General features: G+C 38.2%; 2 protein-coding genes across 2 annotated transcripts in view; both read left to right on the top strand.

The window, feature by feature from the left end:
* Nucleotides 1–13,622: 13,622 nt before the first annotated feature.
* On the top strand, nucleotides 13,623–17,700 carry LOC128380099 (suppressor of cytokine signaling 1-like). Its single transcript, XM_053339798.1, has 3 exons — nucleotides 13,623–14,083; nucleotides 15,645–15,832; nucleotides 17,382–17,700. The coding sequence occupies exons 1-3, from the start codon at nucleotides 13,817–13,819 to the stop codon at nucleotides 17,698–17,700; spliced, it is 774 nt and encodes a 257-aa protein (XP_053195773.1). The 5' UTR covers nucleotides 13,623–13,816.
* A 4,876-nt stretch (nucleotides 17,701–22,576) lies between these two features.
* si:dkeyp-9d4.3 (caskin-1) overlaps nucleotides 22,577–24,291 on the top strand; it is a 36,584-nt gene continuing 34,869 nt past the window's right edge. The window contains exon 1 of the mRNA XM_053339855.1: nucleotides 22,577–22,670. Coding sequence (XP_053195830.1) covers nucleotides 22,577–22,670 — 94 coding nt within the window. The remainder of the gene's footprint in view (nucleotides 22,671–24,291) is intronic.

The raw sequence follows: 24,291 nt of genomic DNA, 5'->3' as shown, positions 1-24,291 counted from the left end.
AAACACACAGAGACAATAAAATGTGCCGGTACTATATTCACAATTCATATTAAAAGTAAGGAAAACATCAACAAGAAGAATAAAGATAAGAAGACTAAATTGCTTGTGGAAACTTGTATCTCTGACCAGAGGGCAGGATGACAATTTCCTTGACAAGAGGATAGTCTGGCTTTGATAAGATGGATTTGGAGTCCCCACCCCACCATTTCTCATTTCCTTATGACAGCTTTTTTCCTTTTTCTGCTGGCTGTATTCTCATTGACTCACTTGGCAAGCCTTTTTCCACAGTTTTGGACTTTGTCCTCAGTTGATTTATTGGCCATTAATAAAACACTTAATTACAACCTTTAACTCATTTCAATGGGTACCTGATTAAACAGTGCTGCTGGCAAATAATGTCCTTAGAAAACTATTTTCTAGACCTCAGGAATAAATAATTACACTTTGACCTCACTGTCACAGTGTTGTTTTATAGAGCCAACATTCAGGCTCTAGGCAAAATCGGATTGGATGAAATTAGTCAATTGTTGCCTATTGACGTCAGCATGTAATTAATTTCATTCAGAATTCAGAAACATTATATAGTTCGTTTTAACAATACAGTACTAGAAAACAAAGATGTATGTGTATGAGAAAAGTATGTTTTTTTAAAATGTCTGTCGAGCAATTTGGATGTGAAAATGGCTTCTCTCATTTGAAGGTGGTGTGGTGTCACTTATGTTTATTGTGCCTTTAATCTATCTGAGACAGTTATGTTATGTGTAGGAGGTTATGTGTGAATGACAGAAACCTCAGACACATCTCAATAAACTGAACTTGCAATGTTACAGGTTTAAAGTGAGAAAGGGGTTTTTAAAAAGGTGTTTCTTCTTTCACAGGAACCCGCCCACAGCTCCACGCAATCATACCAGCAACGATACACTTCAGTTGCGTTGCATTTAATGGAAAATGAGATTTAGTATTACACAGATTTGTGTCAACCAAGACTTGACATGATGGTGAAAGAACATGCTGAACTGGTGCACCAAACACACCTTTAAACTTCTAATCAGTGCTGTGACTATAAAAAGGGGAACTCACCGATGAAGAGGAGCTGCCTTTGTCTGAGTCCCACAGGAAGGAGGGAAGACTATATATATCTACTTGCATTTCTGACCTCTTTTAGAGATTAAACATAAACAATTAAACAAAATGTCCAGTGCTGGCACTTAAGAAACACTGATCAGTCATAAAGTGATTTTAAGGTGCTGAGTGTGAATTACAAAGTCCCTAATCGATGTCCCTGGGGACCTTTGTGCAAGTTGCTCTCTATCTCGTCATCTTTCTACTGCTGTGGCCAAAATAAACTTATGATCATCCTCTACCATAATTACATAATGATCAGAGAAACATTAAAGTGCCCCTCCACTCTGAAATATGTTCTTTTTGTTCCTTAAAGCAGGAGTCCAGGACTTTTGTCTCCCCCCTTGTTGCAGTGAGAGTAATTACAAAAACACTGTGGACACGTGTACATCATAGGCTGCGCTGTAGCCTACTCTGTCGCTACTGTCGTGGCTGTAAAACAGTGGTTTAATTATTTTGAGTGTCACACACACCCCACGAAATGACTCATTTCACTATAAGAATGTGATCAATTTGGTCTGACAAGTTAGCAGAAGGTTTACAAAGTCTCCATGAGCGTGCAAAGTATGCATTCATCTGGCCAGTGTGGGACAACTTTATTGTGTGCTCAATTGTTCTTTATACTATTGTATTGCTGGAGTTTTGACCTTTTCATACATTTTGGTTTAATGCATAAACAGCTAATGCAGTAGGTGAGAGAGTGATATACAATTGTCTTTGTTTAGTCAGTTAGTTAGTTGTGTTTTGGGAGTGCTTTTACTGGTGTTGATTTGTCTTCATGTTTTATTGAATAACCAAGGAAACTATATTTGTGTTTTGTAGGATACCCTGTGAAGCTGGAAATATATATATACAATTATATATTAGAATTTATTTTAAAAAAATCAATAGTACAATTATCATAATACCTGTTTTGAACCTCCATTGTTAAATCTGACCGTTAGAGAGAGAATACACATGGACTACATTCATATATTTACAATTTAATCAGATAAAGAGTCCTGAGATGTAAAGGATACGTTTGTCAAAGGCAACATTTGGTTGAGAGTTTGGTTGTTACAGTGTGAGCTTGTACAATGACAGAAGAACAGATCGATAGATAAGCCACACAAATAAAAGTATAGGCAACATTTGGTTGAGAGTTTGGTTGTTACAGTGTGAGCTTGTACAATGACAGAAGAACAGATCGATAGATAAGCCACACAAATAAAAGTATAGGCAACATTTGGTTGAGAGTTTGGTTGTTACAGTGCGAGCTTGTACAATGACAGAAGAACAGATCGATAGATAAGCCACACAAATAAAAGTATTGCATTTACATAGTAAAACACGCTTAGTCTATCCAGGTTGTTGTTCTGAACTCGAAACTAGTTTCAGTCACACTCCCACTCTTTTCCTCTGAATACACACACTCTGCTGCCAGCATAGAGGTGATGGTGCAGGTCGGCAGCTCAGCAAAGGTCTGCAGTGGGAAGGTGGAGGAAAAACTTGCGTATTTGGAGCTTTGCCATTTTGTATGTTTGTGCTTAATTGACCAAATTCTGCAGAACGTGGGTGTGTTTGTTGGCTTTCCTGTTTGGGTAGGGTATAAATATTGAGACCCATCCCAAAGAAATAACATAGAATAGCTTTTTTCAGTTTCAGACTTGAATAACAACTTATGTCGTGTATATTTAGTGTTTATTTGTACTTACTAACAAGCCCCTGGTGGACCTGTTTCTAACACCTAGTTAAAGGGCAGTACTGATGTTCTTCTCTGATTAGACTGTTGCCACATTTTCCATTAGACTGTTGTGTTCATTTGCATTTTTCACTTGTCATGTTTCAGTTCGCATTAGAGAAAAGAGAAAGAGAGACAGTACGGGGGGGGGGGGGGGGGGGGGGTATCACATGAGGAAAATGTAGCACACACGGTGCCAAGTTCAAGGTCTTCACACCAAATATAGCCTAAGTTTAAGAATTATTATTAGGCTCATATCACTCACGGCCATGTGGCAAATGTTCAGAGGCCTGGTACTAGTCCACCGATCATGGTTTGGGATCCCACACAGGGGGTGCAGGTCCTCAAAGAGCCAAAACAGGGCTGACACAAGTGACAAAAGTGAAAAATGACTAAACTACAGCTGAATCAGCTTTTTTCACAGCAGATATTTTGACTTGTCCAACACAGTTGTAACTAACATTAACTGCTGCATTGCATTGTGGGACCGAGCAGCGATTAATGTTTGACTGGAGGAGGGACTCAACCCTTCTTTGAACTGTGGAAATTACAGCACTTCCTCCAGGCAGTTTCTCAAGAACAAATAATTATAAACTAGTTTCTTTTTAAAGAATGAGCTTGAAAACCTTGAGGAAGTTATTACAAAACTACTTGACCTGTAAAATAAAACAAGCGTCCAGAGCGTCCACAAATCTGATGAACAGTTAAATCAGTCACGGTGCAGCAATAACACTAAAACATCTGTACCTCCAAATTATATATATTTATTCTGATTTTAGAACACAATATTTAATAACATGTATATATATATATATATATATATATATATATATATCAATTACTGTTAAACATACTGTCCATTTGACTGCCTGTGCTGTACATAACCACCGGCTGTATGTATATTAAGTAACTTATCACTTTCATTTTCAGTACTTTTTCACACCTTTGCACTGTTTGTATCCTGTTAACAGTTTACAGAAATATTTCGCTTCTAAATATACATCATATGCTTGTTGTTTATATATTTATGCATCTTTTTTTTACTCACTTGCTTTAATATAAAAGTGATATGTTTATATTGAGTTATCTTTGTTCATCTTATAATAATCAGCCCTAATCCACCATGGATAGATAGATAGATAGATAGATAGATAGATAGATAGATAGATAGAGAGATAGATACAGAGTAGACAGATAGAGTGGATTAGGGTAATGTGGGACAACTAAGTTCCAGTGCATTTTTCTTTTTTTCTATTCAACTATTTTAAAGCTAACTGTATATGCGTACTGTCAAAGTTATATTGTTTAAAATGACACATGTGAACATACAGACTGCTAGTTTTATAAGCTTAAAGCTGTAGGCCTACTAAATTAAATGACCAAATATGGGCACGCACATTTCAGAATGCTTGAGTTCAATATCCAAAAATTGTCTGTTTTAACAAGGAAATATCTTTCATAATGATATTAGGTGTTGATATAATATATTGGATTCATATGTGAATAGGGTAAACAAGTCAGAATTGCAAAAAGTGTCCCACATTACCCTAATCCACCCTACATAGATAGATAGATAGATAGATAGATAGATAGATAGATAGATAGATAGATAGATAGATAGATAGATAGATATATAGATAGATAGATTGATTGATTGATTGATTGATTGATTGATTGATTGATTGATTGATTGATTGATTGATTGATTGATTGATTGAATTAATTAATTAAAGGCTTACTTATATACAATAAAATATAAAGTATGAAAATGTGAGTACAACACAGGCTTGATTGTTGCGCCCTCTCGTGGTTTGATGGAGGACTTGTTCAGATCTGTCGTTTGTGTAACCTCCTTCAGGTCCCGCCCCCCACCTCACATCCTATTGGTCAGCGCTCTGCGGAGACACAACGTCATTGGTCAGAATGCGCTCGACGTCACAGTACCCGGAACGCGGCGTACACATGAATGTGTTGTGTAAGCGTCCCGTCGTTACCTGCAGCACAGTGACAGTAAGTATCAATGTGAAGCTGCTTTAACGCTCATTTTAATAAAATCTGAGGTGTGTGCCAGAGAGGAGAAACAATGTGACGACGCATTTCTGTTTAAACCGTCTGCAGAAATGCCGACGTCCCCTGTTAAAACCCGGATCCCGATCACCAGCTTCGGGCATCTCATAACAGAGGTGAAGGTAAGAAGAGGAGTCACTAATGCATGCTATATCTGTGATGAATGGATTTAACTATATTCTATATGTAGTGACAACAGTATCAGTCCAGTTATAATCAAAATATCACATTGTTTGAACTTATGTGTGTGTGTGTGTGTGTGTTTTTTTTTTATTATTAAATGTGGATTTCTTTGCATTGTCCTGTCATGTAATTTTAAGTATAATGAGTTAGTTTTGCTGGCTGATGTTTGGAATAAAAAAGGCATTTTAATTACTATATGTCTGTTAAATAAATGTTTTTTTCCCCTACGATAATCTAAACCATTGGTCCTCTGTTTCACGTGATAAAGACCCCTAAAGTGACAAAAAATAGACAACAAACGCCCATTTAGGTTAGGGTTAGGGTTAGGGTTAGAATTAAACAACAGAGTTACAGAACAGAGTTAAACAATAATAATAATACTAATAAAAGTAATAGTACATTTTATTTGTAATGCACTTTACATTTGAAGCAAATCTCAATGTGCTACAAGATAATACAAAAAAACATGAATAACATAAACATAGTACAATTAAGAGCAAAAAAGCAGCAACAAGCAAGGTTAGTTAATTAAAATTCAAAGGTCCTGCTAAAAAGAAATGCTTTAAATATTTTTTTAAAAACTCTCAGTAGTTTGTAGTGCCCTCAGCTGGTCACTTAAGAGCATGTCATAGACGAGAGACAGCAGAACAGAAGACCCAATCACCTATTACAGAAAGTGTGACACTCATGACCTTTTTGTTATTACAGTGAAAATAAATCTTTCCACTTTTTGATGGGGACCCTTCAAGGACTCCTGGGGGTCCATGGGCTCCCAGTTTGAGAACCACTGGTCTAACCTATATCAAATATAAAAGGCAGCACCTTACAGTAGATCAGTTTTGAAATTTTAGGCAATTACAATGAAAGTTACACATGCCTTCATTAAGACTGCTGCTTTATAGTATTGTGTGTGTGTGTGTCTTCTCTTACATTGAAGCTGTGTGTGTGTGTGTGTGTGTGTGTGTGTGTGTGTGTGTGTGTGTGTGTGTGTGTGTGTGTGTGTGTGTGTGTGTGTGTGTGTGTGTGTGTGTGTGTTATGAAGGATGCTCTAATCGTCATTAATTATTTATCTACCGGCTACATTCTTGATAAATCGATATCTTGTGTCTTGTTGTGTAATGGTTTGCATGTGAGAGTTTCGTTTTCATGCCCGTCTGCAGCCCATTTTCTAGGAATGTTTCAGTTTCAAGATGAGACTGGGAACTGATTTCCTCCTTTTGATTCCCATTTGAGACATCAGCATCAGCTAAGACAAATTAAGTCATCCATTCACATTTCTTAGAACACATGAACATGCAGCTTCAGGATCATTTCAAATAAATACACAGCTGATAGCCAGCTGTTAAATCCTTATGAGTTAATCTTGCATTTCTGTCACTTAACCCTTCTGTTGTCCTCCCATCAACTGTGCACGGTTTATAAAGCATAAAGTATAAATTATCACCCAATTCTGTGTTAGACCTTATAAGCCAAACTTCATTCCAACTTATTACCACAGCTTTAACACATATTTTTTGGGAAATTATGGTCAATACGCCTCATTTAAATGATTTAAAGCCTGTCGAACTCCTGGGTTAAAATTCATCCGAGGACAACAAGAGAGTTAAACATTTTGATCTTTCATACTTGTTATACTACTTTGTTAACAGACTTTCATTGAACATCCAGTTATCTCCTCTGTTAAAATGCTCCTCCTAGTGGCAGCTGGAGGTATTACATAACCTAATTGAGGTGTTTGACATGCTCCTTAAGGTATTTAAAGCTTTCGATGTCAGGTATATCTACATGGTGAGAAGTCATATTTAAAGCTGCAATTAATTATTATTTTCATTGCCAATTAATCTGTTGACTATTTTCTTATTTTATCAATTAATTGTTTAGTCCATATGAGGTAAAAAAAAGAAGTGAACACAACTTCTTAGAGCCCAAAGTGAAGCCTTTATATTACTTTTTTTTTCTTTTACTGATCCAACAGTCCAAAACTAAAAAATATTAAATTTACTATCACATATGATAACAATAAACATAATTGCAAAGTAATTGTTGCAGCTCCAGTAAAGTCAGTAGATACATTTAAAAGTATTGTAATCATGGTAACCAGAGTCAGACATCTATGTTATGCTAATGTGGGATATCGATTTACGAAGACATTCAAGCCTGAACTGTTCTCGAAGAAATCTTAATAGAATCAGGAAAAACCAGGAGTGCAGCTGCCGTTAGTAAAAGGTTTAAACAGCCACGTTTCAATCCATTACACTCCAGTAAAAGAAAATGGTTTCGTTTTGAACAATGATTCAAAAAGTGTATTTGGATTGAAGAAAAAAAAAAGGATTTCCTCTCTACTCTGCAAACAGTCGAGTAGCCTCATCAGCACTCTGCGGTCGTTCTGCCTCTCCCCACCCCTGGCATTCGTCATGCAAGTCTAATGTTCACAATGGAAATTATGTGTATTAGTGTTAATCAAGACAGTGATGGAGGTAGTGGTGTTCCTGAGGTTAGAGAAACAAGCTTGTGACAGGAAGGCCATGAATTCCATCTCCAGACTGGCAGAATAATTCTGGGTGGGGAAAATGAAAACAATATGCTTGGACCTTCCTCCAGACCACCACTGATTGTCCCTTGAGCAAAGCCCCTTAACCCAAGGTTCTCCAACTTTCAACAGCTCTGGAGACTTTGTAAAACAAACAATAGCAGCAGGATTTAACTAATTTTTCTCATTCAACTTCTCAAATACATTGTGCATGTTTGAGCTGAAATCCAATCTGAGATGCGAGAGTGGAAAACGGCAAGAAAACCATCACAAATTAAGTGTTGAGAGCAAGCTGGCCATGTTTAACATCGACATCACAGTATGGAAATAAGAGATGTCGTAGCATCTCTTATTTAGCATGTAGCATAATATGTTGGCTATACTGTTGTTTAGCCCAGACACATATATCCTGTTAAAGGAAGTATTTAACATGCCTTTTCACTTTCTGGCCGAGAGTTGAATGAGTTTATTAGCTTTAGTCTTCTGAAATATGAAGCTACAGACAGGAAAAGGGTTGCTTTGCTTTTCCAGCTGATAATGACGAGATACAGAAAGGAAATACGAGATTACATGCAGCAAAGGTACACAGGAGGTATCAAACCAGGCATGTTCCAGTTAAGTTTAGCGTCTGAACCACTTGGCTACCGGGTGGAGCCATTTGTCCATTTTCATCTTCATTTTTTGTACAGATTTTTTAAAAATCAAGATAGAGCATAATGAATTAATTTGTTTAGTTTAGTTTAAGATAAAGACTGGAAGAGAAAAGGCTGTGCACAACCAAGAAATAGTCCAACACATATCCTCCTGTAAAGATAAGATAAGATAAGATAAGATATTCCTTTAAGTGGAACTATATTATATACTTATTGTAGCAGCAAGTGGATAGTAAAAAGATAAAAGAGCATTGGTAGAGAATTAAGAACAATAAAGAATAAGTACGCAAGCAATAAAAAGGAAACCCGAAGGGCCTCAGTTAGAAATGCTTGTTTGAAAAAGGCACCAAAGGGCCTAACATTTATACATTTTAGTGACATCACCTAAATAAATATAATGTGTTCAGCATCAATAACAAAAATGTTCAGTCATTAATTAAGCAGTAAGTTAGTAGTTGGTTAAATAATTGTCTGCAGTTTTGGGAAAAGCCCCTCAGTGTTTGACCGAAGGTAAATCCAGCTTTAAACTACAGATACACAGCAAAAAGACAAGGGAGAGTCTGTGGATGATTTTCTGGAGTTCAAACTTATGAATAATTCAGTTTAATACGACGTGAACCAATAGTTTGTCAAGCCAGTTCTGCTTCATCATGCCATTCAGCTACTGTGGGTTTCAACATGCAAAAGCAATCAGCTTCTCTTTTGTGTTCAGGCCTCAGCTGTCACTTTGTTGTAGAATAATTGCTCAATTTCTTGTTACTGAAGCTTTCTTTTTTTTGATTCAGAGTTTATGTGCAGCACTTTAACCTTCTTACAAACAACGTTATAAATGTTTTTATCATGATAAATGTACTTTATTGTGTAGATTCAATTTATAACGTCATTAAATGTGATGGTTTCACATTCACTATGAGTCGAAAGAGATTTGCATAGCTGATATGCAAGCAGGGCTGGGTGGGTTTATTGTTAGGTTTAAGTCTGTAGTTACTCTTCTTTCATTTCCTCGAGCTGTTTGAGTTTTTTTGTGTTTGTGTGTTTTATTTATTAGATTGTTGTAATTATTTTCATGCATATTGAGTTTAAATGAAAGTAAATGTGATTTTATAAATTACACTGCTTTGTCCATAAAATCATGAAAATGTGTAAAAACAACTGACTTCTGTGCCTCCTCCTGTGTGCTTGTGTGTGTGTCTGTGCGTGTGTTTATATCTGCGTGTGTGTGTGTGTGTGTGTGGTTATTTCAGAGGCAGCTGTTTGGCATTGAACCACCAACTTCCGTGGAACTGACTGGTTTGAGGAAATACTTTAATAGCTACACCCTGCAGGGTCGCAGAAATGTACATAACACACTCACACACGCACATCTTCCATTAAACATGAATTTTAACAAAGTTAACACATATCGAGCTCACACAGTCATTAATGTGTCCTCATCTGCTCGTTTTACAGTGTGTCGTGGCTACTTATGGGATCCTGGTGGTAACAGCAGCTGCCTACATGGTGCACAGGCAACACAAAAAAGAAAACCAGACATCCATCTCTACAGCGTGAAGGATCAGCGTCTTGGAATAACATTTATTGGCACTATTTATAATGTAAGGACAAAGAATGAAGAAGTGACACTGCCTATGAGTGCAGGACTGCTAACATCTGTACTGTACTTTGTGAATAAATGTTTATCTATCTCTAAACGCTTCATGGGGTCTGATTATTATTCAGTGTTTCAGGAGCAGTCACACTGGTTACCATGGTATCATGGTGTGTGTAGTAACATTGTTTCCCCACAACATGTCAAACTGCTGCTGCAACTAAGTCGTTTTTATTCATTTTTAGATAATTTATTACCCACAGAGCCTGGTGTGCCCAAAATCATAGTGTTTAGACTAGTGTTAAACTAGTAGCCCTGACAACGATCAGTATGCATCACTGTATTTAAGTCCACATTTAGGATTTTAGGTGTTTCAGTTTTACAGTCTGAATAATTTCTAAGTGCAGTTCAGTGCCTGTTGTTTGTGTCAATTACAGTGTTTGGTGTCCCTCAAGGGATTTGTCTTTGTCTGTAGTGGTACATACAGCTAAATATAGAAAAATAGGTACATTATCTCAATATGTATAGACACGATAGAACTCACTATCATTAATTGTAATTAGATATTTTTCCTAAAAGAGAGAGAGCAGGAGCAAATCAGAGCATAATTAAAATAATTAAATGTTTAAAAATAGAGATGCAAAAGAGGCAGAGTCCATACATTGGATATCCAGTCACAAGTTAATTGTACCCTGGTCCAGTTTTTAGCAGTGTCATGGAGCTGGGGACAGAGGAGAATCCTGAATACCTGTCCTTTTTATGTGTTGACTGCACCTTCTGATCTGTTCTTTTCTCAGTGAATACGCAGGTCTGCACATCAAGACATATGCAGACACTGGGTAAGTCTGAAACTTTGAAATTGTCACCAAGGTCTGATAATGTATAGCCTACATACTCGTATTTCCTATAGGTGTATTTATTATTATTATTATTATTGTCATTGTCGTGGGATTTTAATTTTAATTTTATATTGTTATATGTTCATGTATACACACCAGACAACAGATCCAACACATTTATGGTATACTTTCCCTGTTTTAAATAAACCAATAAATGTCATAAAATTATTTTTATGCTATCATTGTTCTGTATTAAAAAAAACGTAAATCTTGCATCACATTGTTTTTAGCCTGTAATGATTTTTGCAGGGTTCTTTTTGTGTTAAATGAATGTGTTTTAAAAAGATATGCACACACACACACACACACACACACACACACACAATATACACACAAAACTGCACACACATTTATCTGCACATCACGTGCTTTACGGGAAAGAGAGAGCAAAGTGAAAGCGAAAGTACATAACACCTGAACGTTAGGGCGCGCGTGCATGTGTGTATGTGCACGCGCGTGCATACTACTTGCTTGTGTTCCTGTGCTTAATGAAGACTAATGACTTTTTGCAGCCACAACCCGCAACCCTGTTTACACCAGTCTGACTTTATCCATAAGATATGGGGAGTGCGCGGCTCCTCCCACCAAACGCTGCACTTCAAATTTAAAACCGAAAGTAAGACTCTCTTTAATCGAGCTGCGACCTTGCGCAGCTTGCGACCCTGCAGAGAAACTGACAGCTCCTCACTCGTCTCTGGACTCAAACAGTCAGTTACCTGCATGTAAGTACGTTTTTTTAATAGCTTAAATACTGCAGAAATGATTGAGGTGTGTGTATGTGTGTGTGTATGTGTGTGTGTGTGTGTGTGCGCTGAATCTTCCATCTACACTCCCACGGGTAGCATCATTTTGTAACAGAATCAATTAATCAAATCTGGACCCTTCTGCAGCTTTCATGAATGCATAATAATGAGAAAAAAACCCAACAATAAATAAGCAACTTTAGATTTTAGTCACATGTAATTAAGTTATGAAAACGTTAGTCAGCTACGTCAGCGCCTGTTTTATGGATTAAAACCATAACAAGCTCCACGTTATCAACATGTCATACTTTTTTTTTTTTAGCTTAATTTAATACGTTTTAAATATATTTGACTTCATTAAAAAAAAATGCATTAATAGTGACAGAATGATCTCTACGATTTAGAGATTGAGTAAACTGTCTGCACTTGTGCTGCAGTCCGTCAACATTTGAACACTTTTTTTTTTTCGTTGTTGTCACTGAACTTTGACACAAATTGGACTTGAAAATGAACAGTGACTGTGTGGTTGACTTTCTGCCCTTTACAACTTTAATTTCAGGGCATTTTCATCAACTCTGGGTGAACCGTGAAGGGATCGTATCTGTTATTGTCCTGCTGCATTGTTTAAATACATTACTGGATATATACATATGAATCAGTCAATTAAACCATTGTTTCATAGAGGTTAATGCAGTTAGAAGCACTTTCACAGATGACTAACAACCTGATGATAGCACAGATTAAAAAATGAAAGTTAAGTCTTAAACTGCAAAGTCATTGTTTGGTGTACAAACATATAACAATAGAAAATATCCCGTTATAATACAGACTACACTGAGAGAGAAAACACTCAAGAGATACCAATCTAAACAAGTAGTAAAAATAGTCTCAGTGTAGTTTGTCTGTACTAGGACTGAGGAAGCATTTTGTAATTTAAAAAAAAAAACTTTCAAGAATAAAAAGTGCCCTAGAGGAAAACTTCAGTGACATATTTTGTTCACCTTTCAAATAAAACTTTAGATCCTCTGTAGTATTTTAAAATGATTTGATAGAGAAAGTGAAAGTGTTACTTTGTCATTATCTGACATCCGGCCTTCTCCGTGATTGATGAAGAGGTGCTTTATTGTTGCTTTATTGTTAGTCACATGATCTGTAATTCTACAATGGGCGAGGACACACGCACACGCACACACACACACACACACACACACACACACACACACACACACACACACACACACACACACACACACACACACACACACACACACACACACACACACACAAGTTGAAACGGTCCTAAATGCAGTGCAGTGGAATATACAATTAAAAGACTAGGCTGCTGTTTTCTTTAATGTGAGCAAACCTTGTGTGCAGAGCCGAATCAACAAAGAACAGATCCTGCTTGCAAATCTATCCACAATATCATATTACCCCGTAACTGTATGCCCCCATTGTTTTTCAGAAGCCATTAAAAACAGTCACATTGCAGCCCTGAGTGAAATTTTCCTCCACCACAAAGGGTTTCGTTACTGTGGTTTGATATTGGTTATCGGTTCGATCTTAAAATGGTCCGTAAAATCAGAGAAAACAGAGAAAAATGTTGATCAGTGTTTCCCAAAAGCCCAAGGTGACATCATCAAATGTCTTGTTTTGTCCATAACCTGGTGATATATCAGTTTACTATCATAGAAGATAAAAGAAACCAGAAAATATTCACATTTACGAATCTGGAACCAGAGAACTTGCACAATAAAAAAAAACTTAACTTGATTATTTGATTATCAAAATAATTGTCCATTAGTTTTATAAGTTGGCAACTAACCCTAACCCTAACCCTAATCGTTGCAGCTCTACAGCGATCACATTATCAGCCACAGCAGAGCGCTTCTTTGTACACCAGATGCCACTGAGCATGTGTGGGATGTGGTTCACTAACTTCTTGTGCTACATATATTTGAGAAACTTATAATGTGGCACAAAGTCAAGAGGTTTTTATTAAATCATTTTGGAAAACAACAGAGCTCTACAGGCACAGAGGGATAACATATATCAGGCTTTGTATACATTTCAGCCTTATCCTTTAAATGTGAATATCTGTGTTTCAGCTCCATCACATGACAGAGAAGAAGATTCAGCCTCTGCTCTCTTCCGGTGCTCTGCCATGCTGCTGATGAATCTTTATTAAAAATCAGAAGCTGTTGTTTGAGAGACATGGAGCCTCAAAGAGGACCGAGCAGCAGGTGACAGACCCGAGAGGAGTAGATAATGGAGGATCTGCCGGTGAACAGAGGAGGAACTGGTGCAACAGATGGCCAAGAAGAGGATTCTTCATTCTAGAATGGTCAGAGACAATCTTGATAGAACAGTTGTACAGAGCCTAGAACAGAACCGTGCAGCTGAGACACAGAACCAGAGTCAGCCTCCTGAAGAACCCGCCAGACCCGAACAGCCGCGGAGTCCAGAGGGAGCTGAACCAGAGAGCCGAGAGCCGTCCAAGAAGCAACTAAGTCTGCTGCACTGGAGACAATTCCTGACTCAACACGACTCGGAGGAAGAGGCAGAAACCTGGAACCAAGTTAGTACTCAAACTGTTTATTTTCTACAAATGACAACTTTTAAGAAAATGTGGCTTTTTCGGATTTGTTTATTTTTAAACTGCAAAATTTCTCTCTCTCTTTATCACAAGGAAGTCAGATGTCAATCGAGACAATTTCATTAAATGTTCTGCTTATGTTAGGCGCATGCCTTTATAAGTACCCTTTCCTGTATGAGATGACTAATGAAAATGACGTATGATGTATTTTCCACAAGGAACTTAGAGTCAGGGATGTGGGATGTGTGACTGGGTGATACTAATACTACTACTAGTAATATAAATAAATAAATATTCTAAGTATAATTCATAGTATTATTTGTTTTTATGGAGTCATGTAGATTCAGATTTTTATTCCAGCCAATTCTTATTGATAATAATTAATGCATAAAAATAACTAATTCAACTAAGAACGAACCACGGACATCTAATACAGATGTTTGAATGCATTTTAATTGCTGATAACAAAATGTGACGTGTCTGCTATGTTTGTGAAGTTAAATTCTCTTCACTATTTATGATTAATATGGAGTTTGCATATCAGTTTATCTGTATGAAATCCTTCAGAGAAAACAAAGTCACACACTACATCACTCTGGTCAAATTCAGACAGCAAAAGTCAAAAGATATTTTCAGTGTCATTTTTTTCTCACAAATCAAACCCCAGTGTCTGAACACAGGACTTCTAATCTGTAGACATTTGTGCAGAGCATTAGTAGTATTATTTGTGGTAGGAATAGGGATATTATAGTGTTATTATTCATACAGTTTAACATCTCTTAAAATGTAACATTGTAGCATCAAGTAGCATCACAGACATTCACAGGCAACCAGAAGAATTACATGATATGATAAATAAATGGTCCTGAAGCAACAAAAAACAAAAAATATGGAAAAGTGATTGTTAAAAAGTAAATGTGAATAGAAAGTATTTGAGGTAAAAAAAAAAAGAAAATGATTTTTTCTTGGACTTTTTTGCAAACTTTCTGTTTTTTGTCTGAAGTGCAAATGAAAGAGAAGCTCCAAGATTAAATTAATAATAATTATTATCATTTTTATAATAATAATAACCTTTTTCTTTCCCACTGTACCTTGGACACACATATAGACGATCAATATTTGTGACTAGCAAATTGTTGTTATTGATTTACAGTTTTTCACATCATCAAATTGATTAAAAAAAAAATAAGATTAACATGTTCACACAAATTAAAACATTATGTGTGAACTAATGGCTACACCACGAAAAGCTTTATCATTAATATCATCAAACCCTTCAGAGTCACTTTTTTTGGGAATCCTGGAAAGGTGGATTCAGGAGTTCTTTAAGGATATTTTCAGGATGTTTGTGAGTGAAGCTGAGTGATTTCACTGGTTAACGTCTTCAACAACAGGAACCAGCTGGGGGAAATCTTTCGTGTTGTGTTTTGATTAACAATGAGAAGAACAATCTGATTTATACCTGCAACAAGGTTTTTTGAAGTTAAACACTGCCTTCTGTATATTTTTACCAAATCATTTCCACTTCCTGTTTCCGCTGCAGCCGGTGCCCAGAGACAACACTGAGACCTTGCCCACTCACCTCCGTCCATTCAGCAGCTTTGCAGAGTATAAACTGGTAAAACACACTTACCAGCAGCTTCAGTATAGTGGATTCTACTGGGGGCCAATGACAATGGAGGAGGCACATGAAATACTCACACGCGCACCGCTGGGCACCTTCCTCATCAGGTAATCCAACACTTTCATTTTCATTTTTTAAAGATTGTTTTATCTCCTTCGACTGTTTGAAACGTTGTATACTGGTTGCCCAAATCTCCCTTAATAGTGCTTAATAGACTTCAGTGGTTTCTTACCTGATAAATAAACATGAAATAAAACTAATACATTACTACTACTACTACTACTATAAATTGTAAGTTAAATTAAGACTTCTATACTATAATATACTATAAGTATTTAAGGGTTTAATTAATTTCACTATAATGGAAGAATTTTTGCCTCTGCTACGAAAACACATTTTATTCCATTACAACTTATATTTACTATAATTACCGTAATAATATTTTATTTCTATTCATTATCTTTTTTTTCTCTGAACTTTATTAAATATGTAGACAAGCCACAAAACAGAAGTGAAGGGACGTCACCAGGGGATAAAAAAATAGCTTCTAAACAAAAATAAATCAGTAGCAAACAATTTACTTTAAGAAAATACACATGAGAAAAGCTGAAGTACAATATAAACTTGAACTTCTTTCTTATCGTCAGAAGAAATGATTGTTTACACTTACTGTTTTGTTTTTTTTAAAGCAATGATTTCAGCTTATTAGGTTTGTTCCTATAAACATTTTTGGGGGATTTTTTGTCTTTATTTTGTTAGTACACGGTGGAGAAGCTAACAGGAAACAGAGAGAGAGAGAGAGAGAGGGAGAGGGAGAGGGGAATGACCTGCAGCGAAGGGACGCTGGCATAATGTGGCATGAACCTTAACCACTAGATTACGAAGGCTCTCCTACAAACATTTAACTTAACAAAAACAATAATTCAATTCAATTTCTACTTGTGTTTGGGCTCCTTTGTTTTATAGACATGAAAACCAAACAGCACATGTTCAAAACACAAAACAAATTCAAGAAGGATGTGATCCACAATAAGCAGTGATTATGACACGAAGCCTGACTCGAGGACTAATTTCACTTTTAAATGTATTTTAAATAAATGTTAGATTGGTTATATTTATTTAAAAGCTTGAAAAAGATTTCTTTAACTTTATTAGATATCAGACATTTATGAGGTTAGCTTCAGATCTTTTTCCATTGAAGGTTTTGAATCAGATTATTCCAATAAGATATATAAAAATAGAGACAGTATCCTTCTGAGATAATGTCTAAATGCGTTTCATAGGGTTTTGATTGTCTAGCAAAACAGAGCAGTATTACCATTACTACACAAAGATATAAAGGATAATAAAGGATTCTTTATGTTTTTACACCAGCACAGACGTTATCTAAATACATTATAGTGTATTATAAACCATTTAATAAATATTTATATACTGCTTATAAATAAAGATATAATAGATAAAGCGTTATCCAGTCATCTGTTTTATTCAATTAGGGTGTGTTTAAGTAATGTTTAATTTATTTTATTTAGTGTTAAACAGTTAAAAACAAAGTCCAATAACATGTCCTATAAAAAGTATTATACCCCCCCCCCCCCCCCAAAAAAAAAACTAAAGGTGTATAGAAAGTGACTGTTTGTTGCTATGGTGTTGCAGAGACAGTGGCCAGCCAGATGTTTTCTTCACTCTGAGTTACCAAAGCGATGACGGCCCGACTAGTGTTCGTGTCTTGGTGAACAACCTGCTCTTCAGTCTGCACGGCAGCCACAAGACTTTCCCTTCACTCTTCGCTCTGCTCAATTATTACACCGGCTCTTCCTGTAAGCTGACCAGGCCGTATCGCAGGCAGCGGCCGGAGAGCCTGAAGCAGATGTGCAGGAGGGCTTTTATACGCACTTATGGAGCAGACAGTACATTACCTGGACTCAGCACTCAAGTGAAAGACTATGTTCATGCATATCCTTACTGTATATAGTATATAATAGTTAGTTAGTTAGACAGTTAGTCAGTCATTACAGGAAAAAAATCAACATTACACAATATTCAGAAATACATGAAGTAGCAACAGGGGAAGCAGTGAGCAAGTCATCGTATTTAGGGCTGCTAAATGTTATGTGTATATGTAGAAAGAGATGCTTTATGATATTTATCATAAATGTCATAAGTAACACAAATTCATCTTGAGTATTTGATCTTCAAGTTATTCACAGATGATTTGCACACATTATCAAAATGGTATGCAAGGAGTTACAATCTGTGGCTCATGTCATTTTTAATTTTTTTTAAATTATAACATTTACATTAACAAATCCTCACTTGTTATCTGTGAATGATGACCACTTTCAACAATCCCTGTGTTTATGCTGCACCAGTGCCTCTTTTTATGTATATATACATATATCGGTACATAGTGTCCACCAAAATGTAAAAGTTTGCTGCTGTTTAAATCTGTATTAACTATTTTTTGGGGGGAAGAAAGAAAAAGTCAAATAACAGCATGCAGGTGAGTTACTTCACTATCTCAGCCTTCCTCTGTTCTGCTGTGTTGTCTGTTAGGAGCTATCAATGAGGAGAGTCACACCCACCTGCTGCATAAAGCAGGTGGGTGTGAACAAATAGGAAAAGATCTTTCTATGCAGTGATGTGCATGTAGTTTTCTGTAATTTGAGTTAGTATAGTATAGTATAGTATAGTATAGTTTATTTATGAACACTTATTTTAACACTTTAATATCCTAAAATCAAAAGTGTAATGAAAAACAAAACAATATTTTTACACCTATTTCCACTTTAATTTTTAAATACAAACAATTAATTTTGCTGCCTCAACAAATATGAAATACAAGCACAAATAGATCAATTCTATCTGAATAGAAAAAAGATACAAATAGAAATACTGGGCATTATGATTTATTTTGGGCTTTTTCTGGCCACATGATGAATGTAAGTCTATTCTCTTTTACTCTGCTTCTTTATGGAAGCCAAAAGCCACCAAGTTTGCAAGATCATGAGTTAATTATCTCATGATCCCAGGATAACAGGGTTTTGTTTTTTTGTTTTTTTGTATAATGAGACAAATACCTCACCAGTTGTTTTGTTAGTGGATGAAAGAACAATCCAGCTAATCTGTATATTTTATCCAGCAGGATTACTGAAATACACACCTCTGAAGTTGCAGCTAGTCTTCTCATTAAATGAGGAAGATTTGAAGGATGTACTAAAATCATCCTGTTATTTTAAGAAAATTACCTTTTTGTTTTCTTAAAATAATCCATCATCCAGAGAAAATCATTTTCTGAAGAGATCAACCAAAATTATTGCAACCTTGGCCGCTTTCGGCTTCTATAGTTTTGGTCTCCACCGACTTAAGAAATATCTATCTTTGATCAATATTTGAGTTTCTTCACAATCACTTCAAAATAGTAAGTCCTTTATTTTTTATCTTGTACTGAACAGGGATGCATTAAAGGGGTATACAGTGAATGTGGCATAAAGCCATAACAAATCCACCAAAAGTGGCTAAAAGGCTCCAAAGCTGATGATATTTCCCTATGAGTTTTTTTTTTAAAGTTTATTTATTTTTTAAGATTTTGTCTGGCATAGAAACCTTTATTTAGTGGTATACAGACTGGAAACATGGGAGATGGAGGGGGGGTGTGGCATGCAGCAAAGGACCTCCGACCGGGATTCGAACCGGGGTCGGCTGTGTATATGGAAGGCACTCTAACCACTCGACCACCGGCGCACCTTTCCCTGTGAGTTTATCTCTAACAGTCACATTAGATGTAGCCATTGGATTCATTGCTAATCTATAAGTATTGATTAATGCAGTTTTAAAGTCCGGACTTTGATCCGCTGTTCTTCAACACTTGAAATTGTCTTATTATTTGTGTCTTTAGTTTTTTTTAGTGCTGTTTAATATCAAACATTGTAGAAGTGTGATATTCTTTGTAACATTGTGCCAATACTTAATAAATGTTTTACTCTAAAAGCATGCAATTGAAGCAAAGGCTGGATTTGTGATGGGTGTGTACTTGGGCAGCAGGATTGGAGACACACATGCAGACACTGAGGCAGAACAGGTGTGGAAAGTGACTTTACTAGAAACAGATCACAGAATCTGTAAGAAGGCTTGCAGATTGATGCAAGAAGACCATCTAAAGAGCGCATGTGGGGTGGGGGGGGGGTACACAGAATATTAGGAACAGATGGCTAGACAACATGATGATGTGTTATTGTCAAGGCAAAGGGCTGGAGAGCTGGTTACATACTGAGGAACTGATGGGATAATGAACAGGAGAGCAGGTGTAGGTGTCAGGTGACCTCGGGAAAGTCCGAAGGAGTCTGGTGGACAAGTGAAGAATGGCAGGTCTGGAGGCAGCCCATTACCTTGAGGTAATTAGATTAATTTTGTAACATGCACCACCGAAGCACATATAGAGGAAACCTTTGTCCCCATTTCATACTAAGTGCATGCAATTTGTCTGCTATACTAAACTTTATACTGTTTTCGTATGTGTAGTAGTACACAGGAAATGAACATACCAGGTAGATTTATTCTCACAGGAAGCCACTTCAACCTCATAGATGATTTTTTTTATGTTGTTTTCCCAGATCACTCATGAGGTGCGTGAACACCTTTTGCAAATTTGTGACAATAGCGTCTCAACAGCACTGCATCAACACTGACAAAAATGTTTTTAGTATCAATTTTGAATACAACACACTACAGTCTTTAAACCTGTTTCATATATAGTATGGAATTGGGACACAGCTCTTTTAAAATACCTAATACAGTTTACACACTGCATATACTCAAAAAATATAATAATATAATATAATAAATATCTGTTTAATGTCAGTGGTGAAAGGAAGTAAGTACTCAAGTACAATTTTGAAATACTTGTACTTGAGTATTTCAACTTTATGCTGTTTTTTTTATTGAACTTGAACTCTACTGCATTTCAGAGAGAAACATTGTACTTGGTTACTTTACTGATGAACCACTGGACTAAACTAGCTAACTGTATATAAAGTAGTGTAAACTAGCTCCACCTCCAGCAGCTACAACAGTAACATGCTGCTCTAACACTGATGCTTCACTATTAATAATCTAATGATGTCATATATAATAATATATCAGTCAGAGGGACCAAACCACTACTTTTACTGTAATACTTTAACTACATCAAGCTCGTAATACTTCTGTATTTTGTACTGCCATATAGGGCTGTCATTCTTCACTCAAGTTCGAAATAATGGGTTACGCAAAAAAAACTAAACAGACAAAAAAATTGTAACACAGATTCAAGGTCTGTGTATCATTTGTTTATTTGAGCTGCTATATGTTTGTCTGAATGTAAAGTGAAGCTGCAGCGGTCTGTCAGGTGGTCGTTCATATATTCATATGCAGGAATAGTAAATATCACATTTATGAAGTAAACCTACTGCACATATCTGGTCAGTGGTCTGGGTCTCAGGAGGTTAAACCAAACTAACTTGATGTGAGGGTCCACAGCTAATTTGTGCCCCAGGTCCCTTTAATGGGGTATTCCACCTCTGTATGAAGAGACTCTCAGCAGGGGGGAAAAAATCTGCCAGTGACACAGCCTTTTTTGTCAGTACATTTGTGTCACACAGATGCACCAAAAAAAAAGGTCCACATGGTACAAAACAGTTTAAAAAAAACAAAACAAAGTAGCCTACAAGTCTTCTGTCATCTGTTCCACTTCCTGTCCTAAATCTGACTGGCAGTGGCCCCTTTAGTCTAAATTAGCCCTGCACCAGGGACACACACATACACACACACACACACGCACGCACGTACACACTTTCCCTGCCCTCAAATTATCTCCGTCTCATTAACCTTAAACATGTTAATGTAAAACCATCACCACCCTGACACATTTAGAGAAAAAAACAGAGTAAGGAAAGACGAGAAAAAAGTGCTCTACATGATGCATAATTATCATGTATACATAATTATCTATATCTATCTATCTATCTATCTATCTATCTATCTATCTAATTGCTGTTGATTGCCCCATGGGTACACGCGCTGCCCCTCGCTGAGTGCACCCCATGCACGCGACTGGATGAATTATGATTACGATGTAACTACCTCTCCTGACTTGTGTGACCGCACGCGCTCAGTCAAGTACGCACACTGACAGGGATTACAACAACTGGAGTGGCGCGCGCACAAGTACTTCGTGTTTAGGCCTATGTAATGCCATATGTGTGTGTGTGTATGTGTGTGTGTGTGTGTGTGTGTGTGTGTGTGTAGTGTGTAGTGTGTGCGTGCGTGTGTGTGTAGTGGTGTAGTGTGTGCGTGCGTGCATGCTTATGCGCACTGGCAGTGGTGGCGCGAGTTTAACCACCACGGCGGCGACAGCGGTCACACGTTAACATCAGCGGCGGCTCGCGCGTTTCACTCTGCGGATTGAGGGCTCGTGAGATTTCAGTGGTGCGGATTTGACCCAGCATAGAGGAGGGCGCTCGAGCTCCACCGTTTTCACGCACGGCACGCACGCACGTAGACCCGGTGAAATCGTCACGCGGATAGAATCTGTGGAATCTGTCGCGAGTGACCGGGGAGCATCCGGACAGCGCGCGAGTGGCGTCCGGTCGGCTGTCGGTTGTCGGTGGTGATCGGCGCGGGTCTGCAGCAGCGCGAGGTGTGGAGGCAGAGTGGGACTTGAGCTGGACTCCCGGCTGAATCGGAGCATCCCAGTCCCGGCAGCAACCATCCCTCCTCAGCTCCAGCGGGAGGCCCGGAGCGGAGACAGGATGTAGCAGCGGATTAACGGAGGAGAGAGGGGCGCGAGCGGACCGGGGCGGGACGGAGGGGACATGGGGAAGGACCAGGAGCTGCTCCAGGCCGTCAAGACCGAGGACCTGCTGACAGCTCAGCGGCTTCTACAGAGACCTCGGCCGGGGAAAGCCAGTCAGTATACCTCCATCCATCCATCCATCCACACACACACACACACACACACACACACACACACACACACACACACACACACACACACACGTCATTACCAGGTCAGGGCAGTGCAGGCTAAATCTGATGTGATGCCTTTTATCCTAAATGGTGCACTGTGCGTGTGTGCGTGCGTGTGTGTGTGCGTGCATGTGTGTGTGCTTTCCTGCGTGCATGTGTGTTTATAAGGGTGTTTGTGCTGTGACGTTGAGTGTGATAGTGATGACGTTGCACATGTGTGAGAGCAGTCATCATACAGTAGAAATTAGGAGTGTCATCTATGCGTGTGTGTGTGTGTGTGTGTGTGTGTGTGTGTGTGTGTGTGTGTGTGAGTGCGAGAGAGAGAGGTGGAAGTACATGGAGGTCCTACACTGCTCTCGGGACAGGGGGGATTATTGGTGCGTGAAGACGCCAGATGTTGGTGGTAATAATGTGATGATCGTAAGTGCACACGTGCAGACATTTTGTGCATGCGCGCACATATGTGGCGCTAAAAAAAAAGTGCACGTGCATGTGTGCGGGTGCTTGACGTGGAGTCAGCTGGGACTCGAGGTGATAATTAGATTTCAATTACAGCCTTCAAACAGCTCTCCTCCTCTCCTCCTCTCCCATTTCATCGCCACAGCTCCTATACTCCCTGTTTGTCGCATCTCCTCTCCTCCTCTTCCCTCTTTCGTATCTCCTCCTCTCATCTCCTCACCTCCCATTTCTTTCCTTCTCTTTCCTACCCCCCCACCCTTTTCCTCTCTCCTCTTCCTCCTTCTCTCTTATTTCCTCCTTTTGCCTCATCTTGTTTCCTCTCACACATCACTTACTCCCCTTCCTCCATCCTCTCCCTCCTCTTTCCTCTCTTCTCACTCCTTCACTTCCACCTCTCCTATCCTCCTCTCCACCTTTCCCTCTCCTCTTCCTCACCTCCCTCTCTTCCTTCTCTCTTTCTCTCATCCTCTTTTAACCCCACTCCCTCTCTCCTCATCCCTCCTTTATCCTCTTACCACTTTCATATCTCCCTTTCCCCTCCTTTCCCTTCTCTCTCCTCTCCTCTCATGTTCAGTCCTGCCCCTGTTTCCCCTCTTCCTTTCCCACTTTCCCTTATTCCTTTTCCTCTTTCTCTATTCTCCGCTTCCTTCTTCTGTGCTCTTCCCCTTCCCCTCCCAGTCTTCTCTTTTTCCTCTCTTCCCTTTCCCTTTATCCTCTCCTGTCCTTTTCCTCTCTTCCTCCCCTCTTCCTTTCCTCCTCATTTCCTCCTCCTCTTCCTCATGTGTATGTATATTTATCTCTGAACATTCCAGCAGTGCCACCGAAAAGAAAAATGCTTCTCCTCAAATGCCAGAACAGATCAGCTCTGAGTGCTCAGTCCACTGCACAACGACAAAGAGGAAAGGGGGGAGGAGGGGAGGAAGGGGGAAGGGGTGAGGGAGATGAGGTTTAGAAAGGGAGAGAGGAAAAAAGAGTAAGAGTACAGACCAGCGGGAGGGACACACGGAGATCTGAATGCAGCGTGGTAAAGAGACAGGAAGTGATGGGAAGAGTTTAAAGGGTGAGTTATGGACGTTGTGTATTTGACAGCGTGAAACCAGGT

Source organism: Scomber japonicus, chromosome 2, assembly GCF_027409825.1.
Source record: "Scomber japonicus isolate fScoJap1 chromosome 2, fScoJap1.pri, whole genome shotgun sequence".
Taxonomy (NCBI): domain Eukaryota; kingdom Metazoa; phylum Chordata; class Actinopteri; order Scombriformes; family Scombridae; genus Scomber; species Scomber japonicus.
Note: the sequence above shows the minus strand (reverse complement) of the source record. Positions and strands in the feature narration are given on the sequence as shown.

Bases quoted from the DNA above. Each gene is read 5' to 3' on its own strand.
- LOC128380099 (XM_053339798.1), top strand. From the start codon at position 13,817: ATGGCCAAGAAGAGGATTCTTCATTCTAGAATGGTCAGAGACAATCTT. The intron at 14,084-15,644 runs GTTAGTACTCAA...TTTCCGCTGCAG, and splicing joins AGGCAGAAACCTGGAACCAA to CCGGTGCCCAGAGACAACAC. The intron at 15,833-17,381 runs GTAATCCAACAC...ATGGTGTTGCAG, and splicing joins CTGGGCACCTTCCTCATCAG to AGACAGTGGCCAGCCAGATG.